Source organism: Epinephelus fuscoguttatus, linkage group LG22 (genome assembly GCF_011397635.1).
Source record: "Epinephelus fuscoguttatus linkage group LG22, E.fuscoguttatus.final_Chr_v1".
Taxonomy (NCBI): Eukaryota; Metazoa; Chordata; class Actinopteri; order Perciformes; family Serranidae; genus Epinephelus; species Epinephelus fuscoguttatus.
The window spans coordinates 19,873,414-19,894,112 of NC_064773.1; the positions used below are offsets into that span (position 1 = coordinate 19,873,414).

Consider the following 20,699-nt stretch of genomic DNA (forward strand, 5'->3'; position numbering starts at 1 on the left):
AAACGGTAATAATTTACAATATATGTTATTGCAATAGTTAGCATATTGCAAAACATTTAAAATCGCAGTAATTTTGGATTATGGCCTAAGTATCGTGATAATATCATATCTTGGGGCCTCCGGTGATTCCCACGAGTCAGGCTGGACCAATTCAGGTCATAGACACTTCCTTTAGGTCTTCACATGACAAAGGGAAACTACAGTATCTCTTTAAGAGAATGTTAAGACTAGAAGCCTTTATACTGCCTCAGGTATCTTTGATTTCCCTTAGAGTTTCCAAGTGGCATTTCAAAAGGTCACTCTTAGCTGGTTATAGGTTTCTTTAGCTTGAAAGTAGAGCACTGGTTGCTGATCACATCACATTACTCACTTTGGAGCAGTTTCATGTATGAGATGCATTGTCACTACTCTTTGGCATCGTTTGTTGAATTGGCCAAGGAGTTTTCAGTTTGGTTGGTTTGTGTGGTTGTTTTTCTGTCAGTAGGGCTACGGAAAAAACTGGCCTGATTTTTGTGAGACTTGGTGGAAGGGTGAAGAATGGGTCAAGGGAGACCCATTACATTTTGGAGCAGATCCGAATCATGGGGTGGATACAGATATTATTTGTCACTTTCGTCAACATTTTGAGAAAGCACATTTGGCCTTGGTGGAGGTCAGCACTCTCCAAGTGCCCTTCTAATTTAATATTGTTGCCATGTTTTGAAGGTATTCTCCTTGGTTCCTTATTTGAAAATGAGCGAAACGGCATAGACTAAATATCCTCAGTTTTGGTCCTTGGCAGGAAAGACACACAAAAAGCCACGGTCTTTCCTCTTTAGTTCTGTTAAGGTCCAAATCTGGCTGTTATCTGTTCAGCTCCCCAGTGGGATGCTGCCTGATCTATAGAGAGGAATGAAACTGTTGCCCACTATCGTCAAAGCCATTAAGGAATAGACGGGGCGAACCTGAGTGTCTGTTGGTGGCAGGAGTTCAAGGATATTGATTTATATTGGCTTCACTCCTCAAGTGTTTACTCACAAGTTCTTGGTGAACACTATTAAAGATGTGTTTCGATCACAAAAATTGTTTCCACCGCTTAGAAAAATGAGACATCATCAGCCTACTGGTGTGCATTGATTGTTGTCATGGAGGGAAAAATATTAGTTTGTGTTTTTGTCAATAGTCTTTGCTTGGAGGGGAGTACAGTTCAATTAAGAATTCATCTGCTATTTTATGGCCAAGGGAAATCTATTCCATGTTTTCATCGTGGTCATTTCTCTACTTAGGCAAAATAACAAAGATTTAATTTTTTTTTTTATGTTGGCCAAATTGCTGTTCAATGGCAGCCACACCACATGAAATAGTTTGGCTGTTTGTTCTAGAGAAGAGTTAAGACTAATGAGGCTTAGTTAAGAGGTGCAGGGACTAAGTGCTGGTTCAGAGGCCCTCTGACTCTGCCGAGAATAGCACAAGAGGGTGGACACTGCAGTATCACAAGCCTGTAACTTTCATGCACAAACTTTGGAAATCTGGAACCTTGGAACATACTGTAGGATCAGATATTTAACATCTGCTGATTATCAAATGCCACTGAAAAACACTGAAGTGCTGTGTGTATATTTATGTTGTATAAGGTGGCTCCAAAATAGTGTTGTAAGGACAGGCATAAACTGATGGATAAACTCATAAACAGAAGTATTGGGCAAAGATAGATTCTGGCCCGATGATGGTGCTAGATGAAAAGTTAAGTGATTACAGTTCATCCTGTGGGGAATATGAATGGCCAGTGTTTCCTACAGAATTAGAATCTATGTGTGGCCATAGCTGACTCTGTGTTGGTTCAGAGATGGTCTTCTGCAGACCTTGGTTGTAACCAGTGGTTATTTGAGTTACTGTTGCCTTTCTTTCATCTTGAACCAGTCTGGCCATTCTCCTCTGACCTCCTGACATCAATAAGGTATTTTCACCCAGAAAACTGCTGCTCATTGGATTTCTTCTATTGTTTGGACCATCCTCTGTAAACCCTGGAGATGGTTGTGTGTGAAAATCCCAGTAGATCAGCAGTTTCTGAAATACTCAGACCAGCCTGTCTGGCTTCACCTGTCTGAGGCATGTCCGCAAGCCTAAGTGAATGAAGTTGCTGCCACATCATTGACTGATTAGCTATTTGCATTAACAAGCAGTTGAACAGGTGTACCTAATAAAGTGGCCGGTGAGTGTATATCTATGAATTCCTGAACGGTTATGTTTCACTTTCCCTGCGCCTTGCTTTCGGCTGCTCTGTCTATACCCAGAGTACGCTCTGTGCTTTGGGAATTTGGTGCTTTGAGTAGTGGGAAGGTATATATTCGAACAGCGCTCCTAATGGATGGTGCAACTCCTAAAAAAAGAAAATCAAGATTTGGCAGTAAATGATTATATAGTTTTGGGTCACCAAAAATAAATGAATGCATGGAAAACCCAGCAGGGGGCTATATATTTTGCGTTTTATGAGGCTTGTGCATGTGCAGCCTGTTTTTTCTTTTGAGTCTCTTTTGTTGTTGGTTGCCCAGCAGTCTCTTCGGGTGCTATCCATCCATCCATCCATCCATCCATCCATCCATCCATTTTTATCCACTTATCCGGGGCCTGGTTGTGGGGGCAATGGGCCAAGCAAAGCACCCCAGACATCCCTCTCCTCAGCGACATTTTCCAGCTCCTCCTGGGGGACCCCAAGGCGTTCCCAGGCCAGATGAGATACATAATCCCTCCAGCTACTGAACTTTGAACTTTGTTATATGTCAGAAACTTGAAACATTACTTTAGCCCACTGAAAAGTGTGTGTGACAAAGAGAAAGTGTTTTGAGTGTTGATTAAAATGGCACAATCAACAGCACAAACATACCATTTCCCTTTTTATCAAACACACTTGCATTTTCCCCTCTCTCTCTCACACACACACTGCAACATTCATTAGAGCAAATAGAATTAGGGGGATTGGAGGTATAATCTTCTTCCCCAGCGATGTGGGGGAACCAAGCTGTTAATTTCCTGCCTCTAACTACAACTCCAAACCTACTTGCTTTGAAGAAGGATGGAGTCACTCACGACTCACAGCACATGAATGATTTACAAAACTCGTGTCACATGCCGTTAGACGCTCTAGATGTGTGTCTGGGGAATTTGCGGTTGTGCGGCTTTAGAAATATCTGTAGAAAAATACTCATTTTTAAGCAAGCATAGGTGTGTCTATGGAAGACAGTATTGGGTCTGTGCCTGCAGCAGGCAATATCGGATGTCACCGAATCTGTTTTGGTTTCTTTCTGCTTCTCCTCCTCTTACTCTGTAATGACTCGGGAAATATGACAAGGGGACTGTGCAGTATACACAAGTGTGTGTTTGTGTCTGCATATGTCTCATTTTCCAAGTTTCCCAGCTGCAGAGTGAAATAACAAAAGATCAAAGTACCAGGCTTGCCCAGGTCACAGGGTTACTCTCCCATCGCTGCTGTAAACAGACAAATATCTTATTCCTGCGACCATGCATTCATTTCTCTTTGAAATTGATATTCACCTATTTGGATGCGCAGAGAGTAAAAAGACGAGGAGTCACACATCAGCACAGACACACACATCAGCACACACACACAAACACAAATACACATTATCCATATAGAGCCAGAAAAACCGCAAACACACGCACGCAAGTTGTTTTACCAATTGTTTCCCTGTTCTGGCCCAGCTTTGATTCTTTTTTTATCAACTCTTTTTTTTTTTTTTTTATTTGTTTATCTCTATCGTCTATGAATTATACATGCACGTCCTGAAGTTTATGAAAGTTTCCACTTCTATTCCCCTGGCAGAGAGGACCAATAACAGAGTACTCAAGTGTCCTAAACCTGAACTCCCACCAAGTTCCCTGAGAGAGATGGAAGATTATTAAAACTACTGAGAAACAAAAGAACAAAATAGTTTAGTTTCAAAATTAGATACCCGAGAAAAAGAAGAGATGCCGTCCACTTAGTGGTGTACATTGATCGATGTCTTGGATGAAAAACATTTTGGCTGTTTGCTCTTGGCTCGAGGAGGTGAATGAATACTGGCTTTGGCTAAGATTTTTGCTATTGATGCGGCCAAAGAAAGTCTAATACATCTTTTGGAAATATGCTCCTGAATTCAGTGCAATTTTACACCTTCTCACTGCAGTGGAGGGACCGTTTAGAAAGTCCTGCAAAACTCAGGAAAGATCCCTGACCTTTCAAAATGGCAAAGACAAGCACGGATGCAGGGTGGCAGGGACTTCAGATGACGCTCAAAGGGAATAAAGACAGTGAGTGATGGGCTTCAGAAACATTCCAGTCACACACACTCACACCCACACTTGCTGTCCGTCTTGAATCTATTCATGCAGTCCCAGTGAGTTTTGCTGTGTTCAGCAATCGCTGACATTTATATTTGTGGTTGTGTGTAGGAAACAGAAAGCTGACACACCTTATGTTTCGGTGTAGATTGGCAGTTAAGTCTCGCTCATTGAATGCCGATGAGACATCTGTCCAACATCTGTGTACGTGTTGGCAGGCACAGGGTCTTTCCTTGCTGTCCTCCTCTGTCTGGGGGGAAAATCAATCCGCCTGTCAGCCATCTAACATCTTCCCCCGTTACGCTACCTATCACTAGCGATACCTGCGTGTGTTTTTTTTGTGTGTGTGTGTGTGCTGTCATGCTGTCAACCTCTGTCTCTCCATCCTCCCATCGGCCTGTTGTGCTTTTTGTCTGTCCGTCCGCCTCGCTGGTCCCCGCTGTCTCTTTTTGTGTCCGTCCTCCCCGTGTCAAAACATCCCCTACTGTCGGCCCACGACACCCCCGTCGAAAAATGTCAGCACTTTGCATCACCAGCTTCCCTCTTTGTTACCTCTCGATCTCATTTCACATTCCGCTTCCCAATTATTTACCATTCTTGCTTCTCCCCTCCACACTTGTTCACTCTCAAATTGTTTGTTTGCTTCTTTCACATCTCTGAGCCAACAATGCGTCGACAGTGCTGCAGTTGAATTTTAACACTCGCAATGACAACGTCTCCTCACATCCCAGAGAATTATTAATCACAGCGATCCCGCAGGGAGTGGGAAGCCTTTATAACCTTGCTCCTACATATACATCTTAAACTATGCATGAAGGCTTACAGTAGATGAGAACTATCACAGCCTGGCTTTCATTTCTTTCTAACCTTTATTTTTATCTACTAGCTGGCAAAGGAATTGATTGGGATAATAAATATGAAATGAAATTGAACGATTAAATTAAACATCACTCCAACCTTAAGACATTTTACTCTGCTGACTGTAAGTCAATTAACGGAAAAGTGACACCGTATCACAATCGTTCAAGCCTCAATGTCTGATTTTCTTGCTTCCTTTCTCTCATCCAGATCCCCCAGATCAGCTACGCTTCCACAGCCCCAGAACTGAGCGACAACACTCGTTATGACTTCTTCTCCCGCGTGGTACCGCCGGACTCCTACCAGGCCCAGGCCATGATGGACATCGTCACGGCGATGGAGTGGAACTACGTGTCTACTCTAGCCTCAGAGGGCAACTATGGAGAGAGCGGCGTGGAGGCCTTCATCCAGATCTCCAGAGAAACTGGTAGGAGCTCAGAGTGTTATGATATATTGATGTTGGGTGGTTCGCACCTGCAATGTAGACCGGTGGTCTTAAGTTTAAGGGTTAAGGTAGGGTCTACGAACTCCTGTGAAGTTCTTAGTAAAATGATTAATACTGTCTTCATGAGACTGGCATTTTGTAATCCTAGGTTGCAGTTTTACCTGTTAAAAGTAGGGTTACAATATTCTAACTCGTCAGCGTAGCCCAACATTTCTGCAGTGCTCTGTTGCTGGCCTTGGAGCTCCATGGCTGGCTACCAGGCTTCAGAGCATGTCAGGGCACTTCTGCCCCTTGTCTGAACCCGGTGTTGTCACCCAGATGTGCTCTCAGGTTCTGACATTTGCCACCGATGGATTTAATGTGAGTAGGTACACGGTAATGCTGACGTAATTTGGTCAGTACCCTTAAAGCTGCCGAGTTTGGTACCCAACCCTAATCTCAGCTCCAGGGGCAAAGACATTATCGAATCTTGGTCAATACAGTAGATCAAAAGATGTGCATTGGTGTTTTCTATACTGTAAAAACTCTTTGAGACTTTGTGGTGTGCATTTTAAGGAGAAAATGGTGAGCATTTACTTTTCCTATAAGTGGTGTGTCATACTTTCACAGAAGCATTTGGTGGTGTTTATAATTTGAATGGAGTTCAACGAGAGCTGAACGGAGGCCTACACTACCAATAAAATCTGTTAGGAAGCAAGTTTGCCATTTGTTTTCTGTCTGTTAGGATATAATAACTATGATATAGCTATTCATAGTGTACTTTTGGGTGTGATGCATGATCAGTGGCTTAAGCCTGTAATTTGGAGAGAACAATAACAAGAACAGAGCAGAAACCTGTTGTTTAAATCTCTGGGGGGAACTCCGGGGAAAATTCACACTTGGGGTAAATTGCAGGCTGCAGATTGCAGGCTGTGGCGAGTGAGCGGAGATGGAGAGTTATCACAGCAAGCGTTTGATGGACAAGTGCGGTCTTTGTTTCCTTTATGCTTCTATATGTACGTAGTTTTTAACAATGCTGCAGGCTGTTGGATAAGCGGAGTGGATAAGTGAATGTCAACGATATTTGCTGCCGGGGGTGTTGTGGTTTGGAATTGGCCGCACATGCTCCAAACATGCACAGGCGAGTGACAAAAGAAAGAATAAAGCATTATTAAGTGTTGAACACCATCTAATATGTTGGCATGTTCAATCTTTCATTTGATAAGGGCAAGAGAGATGAGAGTAAATTACAGTGGAGTAAATGGGAGTGACAGAAACAGAAAGGGAGAGAAACACAGAGAGACAGATCGCTTGTCTGTTTTGATATAAGACTTAAAAGCACGGTCCCTGTGGTCCTGAGAGCATCAAGTTTGGGTGAACGCTGCTTCAAATCAGTTTATGAAATCCTCCAAGTGATGTTGACAGATCAAAATGGTGTCGGTTTCCCTGTTTATGTCTCAAATGTTTATTGAAAACACATTGCGTTGGATGTCGACAAATATTTACCGACTGACGGGACTAAAGGCACGTAAATAATCCATTTGAGGGAGTATCAGTTGGGATCTTTCTATTTTTATTGCCCTTGGTTGATCCTTTAACCCTCCCTGTCTTTCCCTCCATTGCTTTTTCGGGATGCGCTGATGTAGAGATGACAGCTCGGTGCACGTTTGGGCTGCCGTCTATCGGTCCATCCCCGTCTCTGTGCGTGTTTGGAGCCGGCTCGCCTTGGGCTGTGTGCTGTGGCAGTCAGCACATAGATGTTTACTGTGGTGTCAGATCAGTGTGTGTGCCACTGTAAGGAGTAAAAGCAGTCCTCAGCAGTGTGTGTATCTGTGTTCTGGGAGTCAGCAGATAGTGCACTATCTTGCCTGATATATGTGTGTATGGGAGGGCTACATGCTGTGACAGCAGTCAGTCAGTTGTGTAGTCTGCGGCTCTGCAGACGTGAACAGAACTGAGAAGATGAAGGGATGGGAGAGGAGAATGTGACCGAAGAGGGAGAGTTCAGAGTGAGTGTGTGTGTGTGTGTGTGTGTGTGTGTGTGTGTGTGTGTGTGTGCTATAGTTATGAATCAAGCTGTAGAGTGGGAGAAATAGAAGGGGAGACACACACAGAGAATAGAAGAATAATGGGACAAGGAAGTGGGGACAGGGACAGAATAATGATAGGGGTCCTAATATAGATGCGCAGCACTCCCTGCCCCTGCAAACACACACATACACAGATATATTCGAATGTACTCACACACACACAAAGACATTCATATAGTGACACAGGTGGACGTCTTTAGACACACTTTCACACACACACTTTCACACACACTTTCACACACACACTTTCACACACACACGCACGCGCAGAGCCACAGGGAATTTCTAGGTGATTATTCTGTGATTGCAGTGTAATGATTGCAGCTTACAAGGCACTCTGCATACTGATACCAAACATCCATATTAATTGGTGTGTAATCGTTCACTGATGATTCTTGACAATGTGTGAGCGCGTGCGTGGGAGTGCATACATATTAATCGCCAGAAAGTTTCAGAATAGATCCTCGAGTCTCATTAGCGTGAGTCAGGAGGTTACAGGGCGTGTGTGTGCGAGGGTTCCAGCGCAAGTAACAGGACCACTTCGATTCCGCCTCAGTCGCCCTGCACTCGTCTTGTTTCCTTTCTTATTTAACACATTGGAAAAAGTTCAATATTTACTTCTCCGATACAGCCTTTGAAACGGAATATGTCCTACTTATGCTTGCCGCTCCACAGCTGCTGTGTTTGCTCCACTCCCAGGAGGAGCTGTGTAGAAAATTCTGCACGACTAATTTTTCAGGCACGCGGCAGTCAGCAAAATCTTTTTTGTTTCAAAAGGACTGCTTTAGGGAAAACTTGAAATAACTTTGAGGTTACAGCAACGAATGGATGCAAACCCTGGATATGCTGCTTCTGCTGAAGACTCCCACCTACAAATCATCGCTGAACTATACGATCGTCACCATTACTTCCTGTATTGAACATATTTCGCTTCAAAAGTCTCCTCATCCTGTGTAGATCCGGCAGTACAACTGTAAAACATGTTCGTTCAGCTGTGCTCACATCCTGAAATATATTCACCGTGACTTTTCCAGCGTATGCAGCCTGTGTGCTGTCACCCCAAGCCATGGCTTTCCAGTCATGCAGAACTAGTAACAGACACAGCTCAGTGAGCATTGGCCAAATGTTTTTACTCATCATTAGTAGCCATTCACAAACAGGATGCATAATGCAGTGGTTTTTTTTTTTTTTTTTTGCTTATGTACACAATAAACCCGAAGTAACTGCGTGATTAAAGGTTAATGAACAGATAATGCAAAGGCCAACTTGGGGGAGATTTGTCAGGGAGTGGTTTCAAAGGTCACGCAAGAAGGTAGTGTCCTTTTGTAGTGGTAAAGAGTGCACCACATCACATCCTACATCAAAGAGACCTCTTGAAACGGGTAATCTCTCTCTTTTCTACCAGTCCTTTGATTCCCTGAAGGTATTTTTTTTTCCCAGCGTTCCTTTTTTCTCTGCAAAATCATATCTGGTAGTGTTTCACTGTATTGTTCAGACAGTTGAAGCCCCACAAAAGAGGTGCTCAAGGATGGTCTTCGTACTCACTGCAGCTGTGGTCCTGTTAAAAGGCCCAAATCTGTTTTTTGAGTGTGGACATAGAAATCCAATTTTTCCAATCTGGGGCACTTTCATACGTGGTCACTGGCCGATCACTGGCCATGTGAGCGCTGTGAGAGCGACCATATTAGAATCCATGTGTGTTCTTCCTGTACATCCATTGCTTTTCCATGCCATACTTCACTGAGCAGGCACAGATCACCCTCCATACAGTGTCAGAGCGGTCCGTTGAAACTACAATAGGCTGTCGTAACCGTACCTCAGCTGTTGTAGATCACCCCAGTCGTCAGCCAGTAGGGTCCGACTGCCTGATGCTCTCTGACAGCTTGCCTACATGCTGTGACAGTGTTGTCGTGAGGTGCTGACAGAGGTATTGGAATGTAGCTGTGGATATCCTAAGGTTTGGAGGAACTGCTCCTTCGTGAAACCCTCCACATCGCTGCCCAACCACTCCTTATTCCTCTCCAAGCCACGCCCACACCTCTTTGGCCACTCCTCATATGTGACATTATTGGCCACATATGAGGAGTTTCAGGGCAGAGATCTGCTCACACTGACGTCAGATATGGGTCTTATCAAACATGAATGTGAGCAGTCTGGGCAGAAAGATTGAATCTGGGGAGATCATTGGAATTGAGCTTTAAGCACTGAAATGTGAATGTAGTCTCTGCTACCCTGCTGCTCACCCACACCGTGGAAATCGCAGCATATGGTGCTGAATCTTGCCCCGACGTGAGACTACAGCCTCCTATATCGAGCTGTGTTCGCAGCATATGGATCACTGTACTATAAAACAAGAGGTGGCAGCATACTTACTGAGGGAATCTTTTAAATCAAGTCACGGCCCTCTCTCCTTCCAGTACCCTTCTTCACCTCCCCGTGGAATGCATCTGGGATTAAAACTACCACATCTACATTCAGACACACTGCAGATGGAGGAGGAGAGGATGTGTGTGTGCAAGCGTGTGTGTGTGTGTGTGTGTGTGTGTGGGAGTGAAGGAGAGTTTTTGTCAATGAGAGAGGCTGTGGGTGATTCTTTGGGTTAGGAAGTGAAGGAGTGAGAGAAAGTGTGTGTGTGTGTGTGTGTGTGTGTGTGTGTGTGTGTGTGTGTGCTGAATTCACTGGCTCAGAACAGTCACCTCCCCCTGACACTGGCCGCTCCACAGACGCTCTGCGAGGCAGTAATGAAGAAGGGAAGAAAATGAGCAGGAGAAAAAGGGCAGAGAGAAAATAATTAAACGTTTATCTCCAGATTCATTTAATTAGTTCTCTGGCTCTAAACTAATCTCCCGCCTTTTTGCTTAGCTTTGCCTCTTTAGTTCGCTTTCAGTCCACTCTTGCCCTCCACAATGGAGTCGGCCCTCGTCATTATCCAAGTCTTGCTACTGGCTTATGTTGTTTTATTCAGACGAGAAGAATCATACTTTAATTGAAATGCATTGTGATGCATATTATACATAATATACGTCTATTTATAAGCATGTACGCAGTATTTTCAGACCACACTTGGGTTGGAAAATCACTTAGCTTGCATTATAGAAATCATAGCATATATTATTATTCATGAGGACACTGAAATGAGTTAGTAACTCTTCTACACAGTTTCAGCACCATTCTTATAATATAATGATCTGGGGTAATGACTTTGATTATATTACATAAAACATGCATTATACATACAATGATTTATAATAGGGTTGTACTAAAAGAGCAGAGACCAAAAGACTGATATGTTTTACATGTTTTATGAGAAGTGAAATGTACTGCACTCTGATTACAGTGATTATATTGAACACAAGCTCTCTCACACATAGTCTAAATACAGAGGAATCTGGGGGCTTGCTCTCCCGTGGAGATTTTCTTTTACATTTACAGCAGCTAAATGCACTAGTTTTCAAGCCATTTAAGAATCAGGATGCTCCCTAAGGACTAATCTCCCTGACGTGTACACGAGAGCTTAAACTTAGACCATTTGACTGGTGTGGATGTGCACGTGTGTTTGTGCATGTGTGTGTTAAAAAGAGAGAGGAAGATGATGAGAGCCACTGGCCTTGCACCCCATTGACAACTACTCCTGTTTTCCTCTGGGTTGTTTTAATAATAAGTTTAACCAACTGGTATTTCTGGTGTTAACTTGCATGGGACACAACTTTTAATCGACTAGATGACTAATCGTGCACACCCCTATTTGAGATAATAAAAATCTGAACATCATTTGGGGAAAATGTGCTAGTTGCCAAAGAAAATAATCATCCTGTGGAGCCTACATCCTATTTCTGCGTCTGGTTGTTCTCCAGCTGTCGTCATAGTCAACAGATGTTGACAACTAATTTTTCACTCCTGTATAATGATATATAGTAAGGTTTCTGTTAAAGAGCTGGGACACAAAGAGTTCTCAAGTGTGTCACAAGGTGATTATAGTGATATGTCAGGCACAAAGTTTTGTTAACACGCACATGGCCTCACAAAAAAAAACAGATAGATGCTCAAGAAGACGCTGTTCAAGGCACACAAACACACTCTTTCTAACTTGCATCCAACTGACGACGCATCTCCCTCGGGTCGATTTAGCTCTGCGTTTCTTGTCCTTGATTACACTCCCCTCACAACTTAAGACTGATACTATTCATCAACACACGCGCAGACACATGCACGGGGAGCGCAAACATCAACCCATCCATTTGTAACTAATTACGCTAGCCTTGGTTTTCATCTCAAGGTGAAGCCGTCTTTGTCGTCCTCATGAAAGGCCCAAAACTCTCAGTTGCTTGTAGACTTGTTTATGCTGTTGGTTTGTGGTTTACGGTGTGCTCGTCCTTGTAAAAGTGAGCTCCCGTATTTCTTAAACCTTTAAATATGTTTTTGTACATCCCTGTGTGTAATTTTGTCTACGATGAGTACACTGACTGTGCAGCGCTGTTGCTTGAAGTGAAACAATTCAGTATTTGCTTTTGTTGCTCTGTTGAAAATAGTGTGATTTTACTCTTAAATATAAATGATCTTGAAGAGATCATTAACATAAGTCTCCAGATTCTATTATAATCCCTCTTATGTTAGCCTTATGTTGCCAGTTTCTCACCTGGATGGAATTGACAATATCTATTAGGAGTTAACAGCCCTCTGTGGATGGCATTAGTATTGCCAGAGGACATCTAGGGATGGTAATTATTACCCTGAGCAGCTCTGTGAATTTCATCCCATCCAGCCGAAATGGCCATTTTTAGCAATTCTCCCCAGCCGCCTCAATATTAAGTTCAACAGAAATTACCTTCTCTTATCCGGGAAACTCTGGGGTTGCCTGCGATTCTTTATCAACCTGTAAAACCACCATCATATATTCAGCCATGTCTCAGTGATTACTAGTGGAGGGGAATTGAAGGCATAATTAGATTTGCCCCACGCAAAGCAGTTTTTGCTGACACGCAGTACATTACATAGCACATTCCAAGGCCCTGTAGCCAGACACATGAATTTGCCTCGTTTGAGCTGAATCATATCGGCAAGTTTAAGTCTCAGAGTTAGATCGCAACACACACTACAGCCTGTATGTGTTTTTTTTTTTCATGGTGTTTCACCATGTTTAAGTGTGTGTTAGTGCCTGTACTGTATGTTCCTCTGTGCCATAAATTTGATGTATTGTGTCCATTTCAGCTTCAGTGGTTTTCTTGACAGAGGTGAGAACTCCTCATATTCCCTTATGACGGAGCAAGAGCAAGTGCTGGGCAGACAGACATACAGATAGTGAGAGAGAAATAGGGTTTTGGTGTGTGTGTGTGTGTGTGTGTGTGTGTGTGTGTGTGTGTGTGTGTGTGTGTGTGTGTGTGTGTGTGTCCTCTTATTTTCCGTCCCTATTTGGCCTCTTCGAGTCCACCAAGAGATCTGGGAGAGAAAAAAGCTCAGCCAGTTGCTGCTAAGCCCCAAAAGTAATTTCAGCAATATTATTGCACTGGTTGGTACATGTAGGTGTGTGTGTGTGCTTGTGCGTGTGTGTGTGCGCGCATGTCCTGGAATGTGTGTGTTTGTGAAGCTTATATTGGCAAGGTGTATGTGTGTTTGCGCTGTGATTTCATCGATGCATATTTGTTTATGTGTGTATATAAGTGGGTTTTGTGTGTCGGTGTGTGTTTTTTGCCTGTGTGCTGTTTTGATGTGTGTGTGTGTGTGTGTGTGTGTGTGTTCTGTGTTTTTTGGGAAAAAGAATCTGCCTGCACAACTTAAAAGCACTTTCAAGCCTCTTCTCCGTTCTGCTCCAGTAACTTCAAGTTTTTCCCTTCCCTTCCTCATCTGTTTTTTTTATTTTCATATATATATTTTTATTTTTATTTTTATTTTTTTTTTATTTCTTATTTTGTCTGCAGAAGGGCTCTGGGGTCACGGTTAAAATGAATGACAACAACGAATGTTGGCACAACACCGCCAAAAACCTCAAGGTGCTTTGCGAGTTCCATCCCAAAGCTCTGTCCCCAAAATACTTCCTCCCCTTGCAAAGGATGTTTTGGTAAACCAGGCAAGATTTGAAATAACTTAGCATGCATGAACGCACAACTATACTGCAAACATATATTCAGAACAGTGTTAATTTCTTTACTGAAAACTATGATGAAAAATGTTAACGCCAACATCCTTTTTTTTCCATGGCGAAGACAAAAAGTTTGGTGTGCGAAAACAGACATTTGACAGTAAAAAACTATGACAAAATGTATGATTTGTTATTAATTGATGATATGAGATGGGACTAAATGAGAAGAAAGGAAAACAGAATACGAGGATATTTCAGGAAATGTGTTAGAAAAATGTTGGAAAAAAGTAGGTTGAGAAAGGCTGTGGTTGCAGTGAATTTCTAACGCTGTATGAGCGGTTTGAGATCGGACTGCATACAGGCTGGTAAAGTCCAGTACATAGTCGGTGCCAGGATCTTTCGCTAGCCTGTGAAACACTCAAACCGTAGCAGCATCAGACACTAGAGCAAGTTGTATACTGTGATTTGTCAGAAAATAAGCAGCTATGGGTGTCTTATTGTGGATGATGGGGTTTCGAATGGATGTGTGTAGTTTGTTTATTGCAGTGGTGGCTGTTAGCAGCTAGCTCCACCTGTTAGCTGCTCAACGGCAGCAGAGCAAGTGGCCACATCGGTTGATCCCAACAGAACTGCACTCAGATTTGAGCTACCTTGAGAAGCGTTGTGGTTTGCTTGCTGTTTCACAGGCAGGTAGGAGGCTGTGTTGTGAGTTAACAGTCTGAACTCAGTGGTCTGACTGAAATGAAATCTGTGAGAGAACACAAGTTTAAACCTCCAGACTAAAACGCTGCAGATTTAGAAAGAATCCAGGCTGAAATAATGTTATTTCTCTGCTTCTTCACAGTGAGATTGGTAAGACAGAGTTAACAATGAACCTGAATACAGATCCTAGTTGTGGTCTCAAATGAGTTAGTTGTGGTGTTAAAATTTTCAAGACCATAAATAGAGATATATTTAACTTTTGAAATGATGATCAGTGAGTGTGTGCTTATCCTTTAAACCTGCCAAAAGCTCTGCTTGGAAATGTGTAGAAATGATTTGTAGTTGTAGAACAAAATGTCTAAATAAAATTCAACACTTAATACAACCTGCCACCTTGATTCTAATTTCTGATACCTGTATAAGCCTTATTGGATTAAAAAGAAAAAAAGATTTTTAATAAAAGTAATGACTTAAAAATGACTAATAAAAAAAAAAAAAAAAAAAATACAAAACCCTCCTGGAATAAAATGTTATGAGTTATTGATTAAAACTAAACTAAAACTAATAAGCATTTTTGTCTAAAAACTGAGACTAAATCAGAAATAGACGTAAAATAAACACTAGTTTGGAGACATGCACGTGGAAAGATGGCATAAAAAAACTGAAGGAATAAAACTTGTGTTAAATGCTTCTCCACTGTAGAAAGTGTAGTTATCACCAAATATTTTTAGCATGAAGAAATCACAGACAGGAAGAAGGTATCATGTAATGATAAGAAAGTGTATACACAGCACAAACACATTCTTACAATACATACAGATACAAGGATATATTCAGGGACAGACTCTAATTAAAGCTTGTATTTCATATCTTCACATCTCATTTAAATGCAATCCTCTTTCATTGCATCTGGTAAAAAGAGAAAAAAAAAGAGTTTCACCATAATACAAACTGTCACTTGGGTGATTTTAGGAAAAGGCTTAGCGTAGCTTAGCGGCTTTAAGCTGGAAGCATCATTTGCAGGAAATTAGATTTACAGTCAGCGATCAAAGCATAATTTAACTTTGATGTTGTCGAAGTTGCCTCTCATGATCACTTCCAACCCATTGTATGTTGATGCAGAAATACTGAGAAAATTTGTCTCCGTGTTTTTACTCAGCAGACAGATGGAGGAACAAAAGCCATGAAACCAAATGTAATAACGATCTAAGACACTACAAACAGAGGAAAGTGTGATACTGTCATGTTGACTGTGGGATCACTTTGAAACCTGGTACTGTTGTTTATTTGTACATCTCTTCATGTAAGAGGAACTGAAATCAATGAGAAACCTCGGATAATAATAGCCCATAAACATGTGCTCCTCACCCAAATTGGATCAGAAGGCGTGCCACACGGAAATTCAGCATCCAGAACTCAATGTGAAAGCTGTGAAATACTTAATTTGCACTAACGTATAAAAAACTGTGACACAGAGAGCCAAAACCTGGTGAGCTAGAACGATGCCTGCAAGGCAATCTGGCAGGTAAGCAACCATAACCTCTCATTTTTCATTATTATTATTTGGGCTAGATCCTTCACCTGCATCGTATCACAAAGTGCACTAGTTCTGTCAGATCATTTAAGCCTCATTTAATCCCATTAAGCTCGTATATACAGTTCGTCAAAGGGCTCTAATGAAGCTTAACAACTCTGAGAAGATCAGTGTGCAGGTACAGTATATGTTTAAATGGATGCTTTTTAAAGTTAGGCACACTAACAACCGTAAGAAATGCTGTGTGCAGTTTTTGTTGAACTTTCAAAACAGATAAATTGACCACTCCATCGTGGCTTTGTAAAATGGAGACAGCACATATGTCTCCCATTTTCTTAAAGGGGATAGTCTTAAAAACTAATGTATTTACTCATACAAAAGTACTTCCTGTCAGTCGTCACTTATGACACACAAGAAGTTTGTGTGAGAGACTTGCCCTTTGCCTGTATTTTCTTCATTTCTTCTGATGTTGATGTGTTCGGGACGTTCATGGGACGTTCATAGTCAATAACAACGTAGAGTTGAGGTCAGGACTGCGTTAAAAGGTAGCGACCAGGTAGCAGCAGTAGGTATGGAAGAGGAAGCTACAAAGATGGCAGGAAAAAAAAGGCAAAAAAGAGATGACGTTGGGCCATTTTTCAACTTGAGTTCAGAATGCTTGGGCAAAAAAGGCAGGTGCCTAGAGCACAGCAACTGCCACAGGAAAGACAAACTTTGGAGGTCTTTTTCATAGCTTTGAGGAACAAATCAATCGTTCTTAACAATCAAAGCCCTTTGTTTGGAATAGATGGCAGAAAATTAAGTGATTAATGTCTTGATCTAAATCTACACAAAACACAAGGACAACAAGAGGGACTTCGTCCTTCGGCGGGGGTCCCTAATAAGGCAGCACAGTTTCTTCTACAGTGACTTCAGTTCAGTGACCAGTACTTAGGGATTGCAGTTGCAATGATTAACACAGGCATTCAAACTGAATTACAGTCCTAGGTTGGACTTTCCTTCTGCCTGTCTAGTAGAACATCCCTGAGATATGGCGAGTCTCTCTTCAGCTGGAGACCAGATCAGGCATGATGCACAGGGCCTCTCCCACACAAAGACAAATGAGTCCTGCTGTCTCACACCTGGCAGGACCAGTGAGTGGAGCGCTGATGAACTTACTGTGGATGTCTTTGGTTACTCCCTGCCTTGCTGCTAATAAATCAAACTTAGGTAACTGCTCACGCATGTGCATGGACAACTACTCATAGCGTCCCTCTGTCGTCTCTTCAGTTACACACACAGACACACAGACACACACACACACACACACAAATATACACACTACCCAACAGGCTGATGGATGGTGAGCTGGAAGAGGCTGATTAGTTGGGAGTGAATGGGGCAGAATTACAACTCTCTCGGCACCGCGATTGCATTGTTGCTTCGACAACGATCCGTGTCAGATTGCTGGAATGCCGGGATGTAGGAAGAGTGATCGATGTACTCCATCTGTCTCATTGTCTGGTTATTTTGCTCAAACCATTTGGACTTTCTCTGATTCCTTCTTCTTTTTTTGTTTCATTATGATATCTTGTCTGCTTCACTCTCTTCTTCGCTCATTGCTCCGCCATCCTCTGTCCTTGCGACCGTGCTATCTCTGGGACTGAGCTACTGGCTTATTGGGCTGCAAGTTGCCTTAATCACAGTAAAAATGTCCTAGACATGCTCCAGTACTTGTCCTCTTACCATATAATTCTCATTTCCTTTTTTACTGTCACAGTTCTCCCTCTCTCCTTTTACTTTTTCACACTTATGATCTCTCTCTGTTCTTCCTCTTGACTACCCCAGCCCATGTCTCATCTATCTGTATTTATTCCCAGACTTTAAAGGCATGAAAAATCTTATTCTCACCCTGTCACTCATTTGAAATCACACAGAGTTTTCTAAGGCTGACTTTCTTAGATCTGCAAGACTTTATTTAGTACGTTAAAGACGTTGGGAAAAAATGCCCCAGCTAAATCACCAGAGTTTTTACAACATTTGTACCTCAGCTCTTGTAAATTAAAATCAGATTAGAATTTTGTCAATGATGTTTATTTAATTATCTGTAAAACATTTCTGCTTTTTAAAGGAGACCACAGAGAAGAAATGGAAGGAGATGTATAATAAAACAGAGCTTAAATCACATGTGAAACCAGACAGTATACATTTCCCCTGCGGGGCTTCCAGCCTTTGTTTGCATTTTTGAAAATGTCTTTTTACTCCCTAAAGTCCAACTCCTGTTTCATATTCAACACTCTTCAAGAATTCAGTGTGAGGAAGTTGATGTCTGGTGCAGACGGAATAATTAAGTACAGCGAGATGTAAATTCATTTTAACTGCAAGCCTAGAAAAGAAAAACGCAGAGCAATCTGAAAGTTAAAATGGAAGAGTAGGCCTACAGTGAACTCTTTGAATACAGAATGACAGAGACAGAAAGACAGATGGATAAATGAAGTGCACTGACTTACATTTCTCCAAATTTCCTCAAGGAAAACTCTATTCATCTGATACGATCCATTTGTCTGAACCCTCACTTCGTACGCCATTCAAGCTCAGATTTAGCTCTCGACGCAATCTCAGTTGTAAAAAGAAAAGTCAGCCGAGTCTCACCTATCAAAGTCCCGAGCTTTTCTTACATCGGCTGCCCTTATATTTACATCTAAATGACTGTTGATGGTGACAGAGTTAGCACAGACCCAATTATGCGACGGAGTTGGCAGTGGAACCTGGGAAATGATGGGTAATGACTGAGGGTTGGAGGCATTTCCAACGCTCTCCACTTTAACAAGCGTAGCTGTGTCTCCATAGTTTGACTCTGACAGAGTAATTTATTCCCACTCCGCCAGCATGGAACCACGGATTTAAAAGTTTCACCACTTACCCAAGCCTTCCCCATTTTTCACTCCGGAATGAAACTGTTATTATTCAAAAGAGAAATGGGAATTTATGCAGGCTTAGACATGGCCTTATATCTTCACTTAGTTTTTCTTCTTTTCCTCCCTTTGTATTCCCATTTTTCCCCCCTCTGTTTGCTGCTTTGTGTTTCTCATTATATGGATTTGGTGCAGCAAGGCGTGTGTTTAATTTGTCGTGGGCGAACACCGCCTTCCTGTTTCAGCATCTCCTTTTTCTGTCTCTGTGTCTTTTCCCAAGCTTTAGAAGCAATGAACATGACATAAATCAGTTCATATTGATCTGTTAATTCAAGTTACATATGATGGCATAACTGCAGAGGTAATTCACAAGGAAGACAGGTTCAGCGCATGTTGCAACTCTGGCATTTTTTAAGTGCTAAGGTCCTTTAAAGAGATATGCACCTTAAAAGAAACATACAGAAGTTATCCAGCCTGTGATACAGACGCCGATGGCAGTGTGGGAACTGCCCATTGGTCCGACATCCCATTGTTCCGACCATATTAAACCCATTTTTCCGAAGTCTGTTCTGAAATCATCATGATGCCCTGTGGTTAAGGTCTGGTTAGGTTTAGGCACAAAAACCACTTGGTTAGGGTCAGGAAAAGATCATGGTGTGGGTTAAAATGAAAAAGAAGCCTGCTTCGCCTCAAGCCTTTCCCAGCTGACCCAGAGCCGGTCGTGGCGCACCATCAATCTAGAAATACGCCCGCCGGGAGCCATTCAGCACCGCGGACTGTCGGACTAATGGGCTGTCGGACCAATGACATGGACCTGGCAGTGTTTGGCGTCCCTACAAGACGTACTGGGCTTTCAACCAACTCTAAAGTAAACCCATCCGCTGCAAAACTTGATGCTAAGAACAGTTTATGTAGTATCAAGACCGAGGAAGTCTGCGTAGGGTGGGTGTAAGAAGTGGTGGATGGTCAACCACACAGCCTGTCACCAAGGACACTGCTGCTCGTATCGCGTGAAAAACCAAACATTAATGCTTTTTCAATATAATGCTACGAAACATTTGTCCGTCCATCACAAAATTTACGTCATGTTACCTACACATTTTAACCCAAAACATATTTTTTTAAAAAACTTAACCAAGTACTTTGGTTGCCCAAACCTGACTGCGACAGACTGACATCTTTAGCCATGTGTTAGAATTATTTTCGCCCAGGAGACAGTGATGTGTCACATACAGATGCAAATAGTGCCTACTATGGAGCTTTATCCCTATCTTTATTCAAGAGAGTGGTCTGTCAGTTTGAGAGCATTATTTATTGATTTCACGTTCAAAAACCCTGCCCTCACACTCAAATAGCCTCTGCTTGCACTTGGATCTACTCTGTTTCTGCTCGCACTCAGATACCATGTTGCTCGCACTTAGATACCATTTGCTCACACAGATTTCCTGCTCGAGCTTCGGCTTGTCTCCTCGCGCTCAAACTGTTTCTGTGCACTCGTGGAATTTCTGCTCTCAGATTTCTGGCCTGCGCTTGGATTTTTTTGTGTAACAACCCTGTCAAAATCCCCCAACCAATAGAATGCCAGATTTACTGTTGACCAATGAAATGATCCCTGCCTCCTTATGGGCGCGCTCGCCTTAGTTTTAGAGCATCCCGGCCGGGCGGGTACTCTTTAACCGGGTTCATCCACTCCCACCCTCTTCCCCTGTTGGGAGTTATTTTTCAACAGTCACCGGCTCACTATTATCCCTTACATATATACACATATATATTTATATATGTATTTAATTAAGCAATATCTCAC

General features: G+C 42.3%; 1 protein-coding gene across 5 annotated transcripts in view; it reads left to right on the forward strand.

The window, feature by feature from the left end:
• The window catches only part of grm8a (glutamate receptor, metabotropic 8a), a 337,827-nt gene that overhangs the window by 118,231 nt on the left and 198,897 nt on the right, over positions 1 to 20,699 (forward strand). For all 5 annotated transcript variants that reach the window (XM_049566773.1, XM_049566771.1, XM_049566775.1 and 2 more), the window contains one exon: positions 5,386 to 5,602. In XM_049566773.1, coding sequence (XP_049422730.1) covers positions 5,386 to 5,602 — 217 coding nt within the window. The remainder of the gene's footprint in view (positions 1 to 5,385; positions 5,603 to 20,699) is intronic.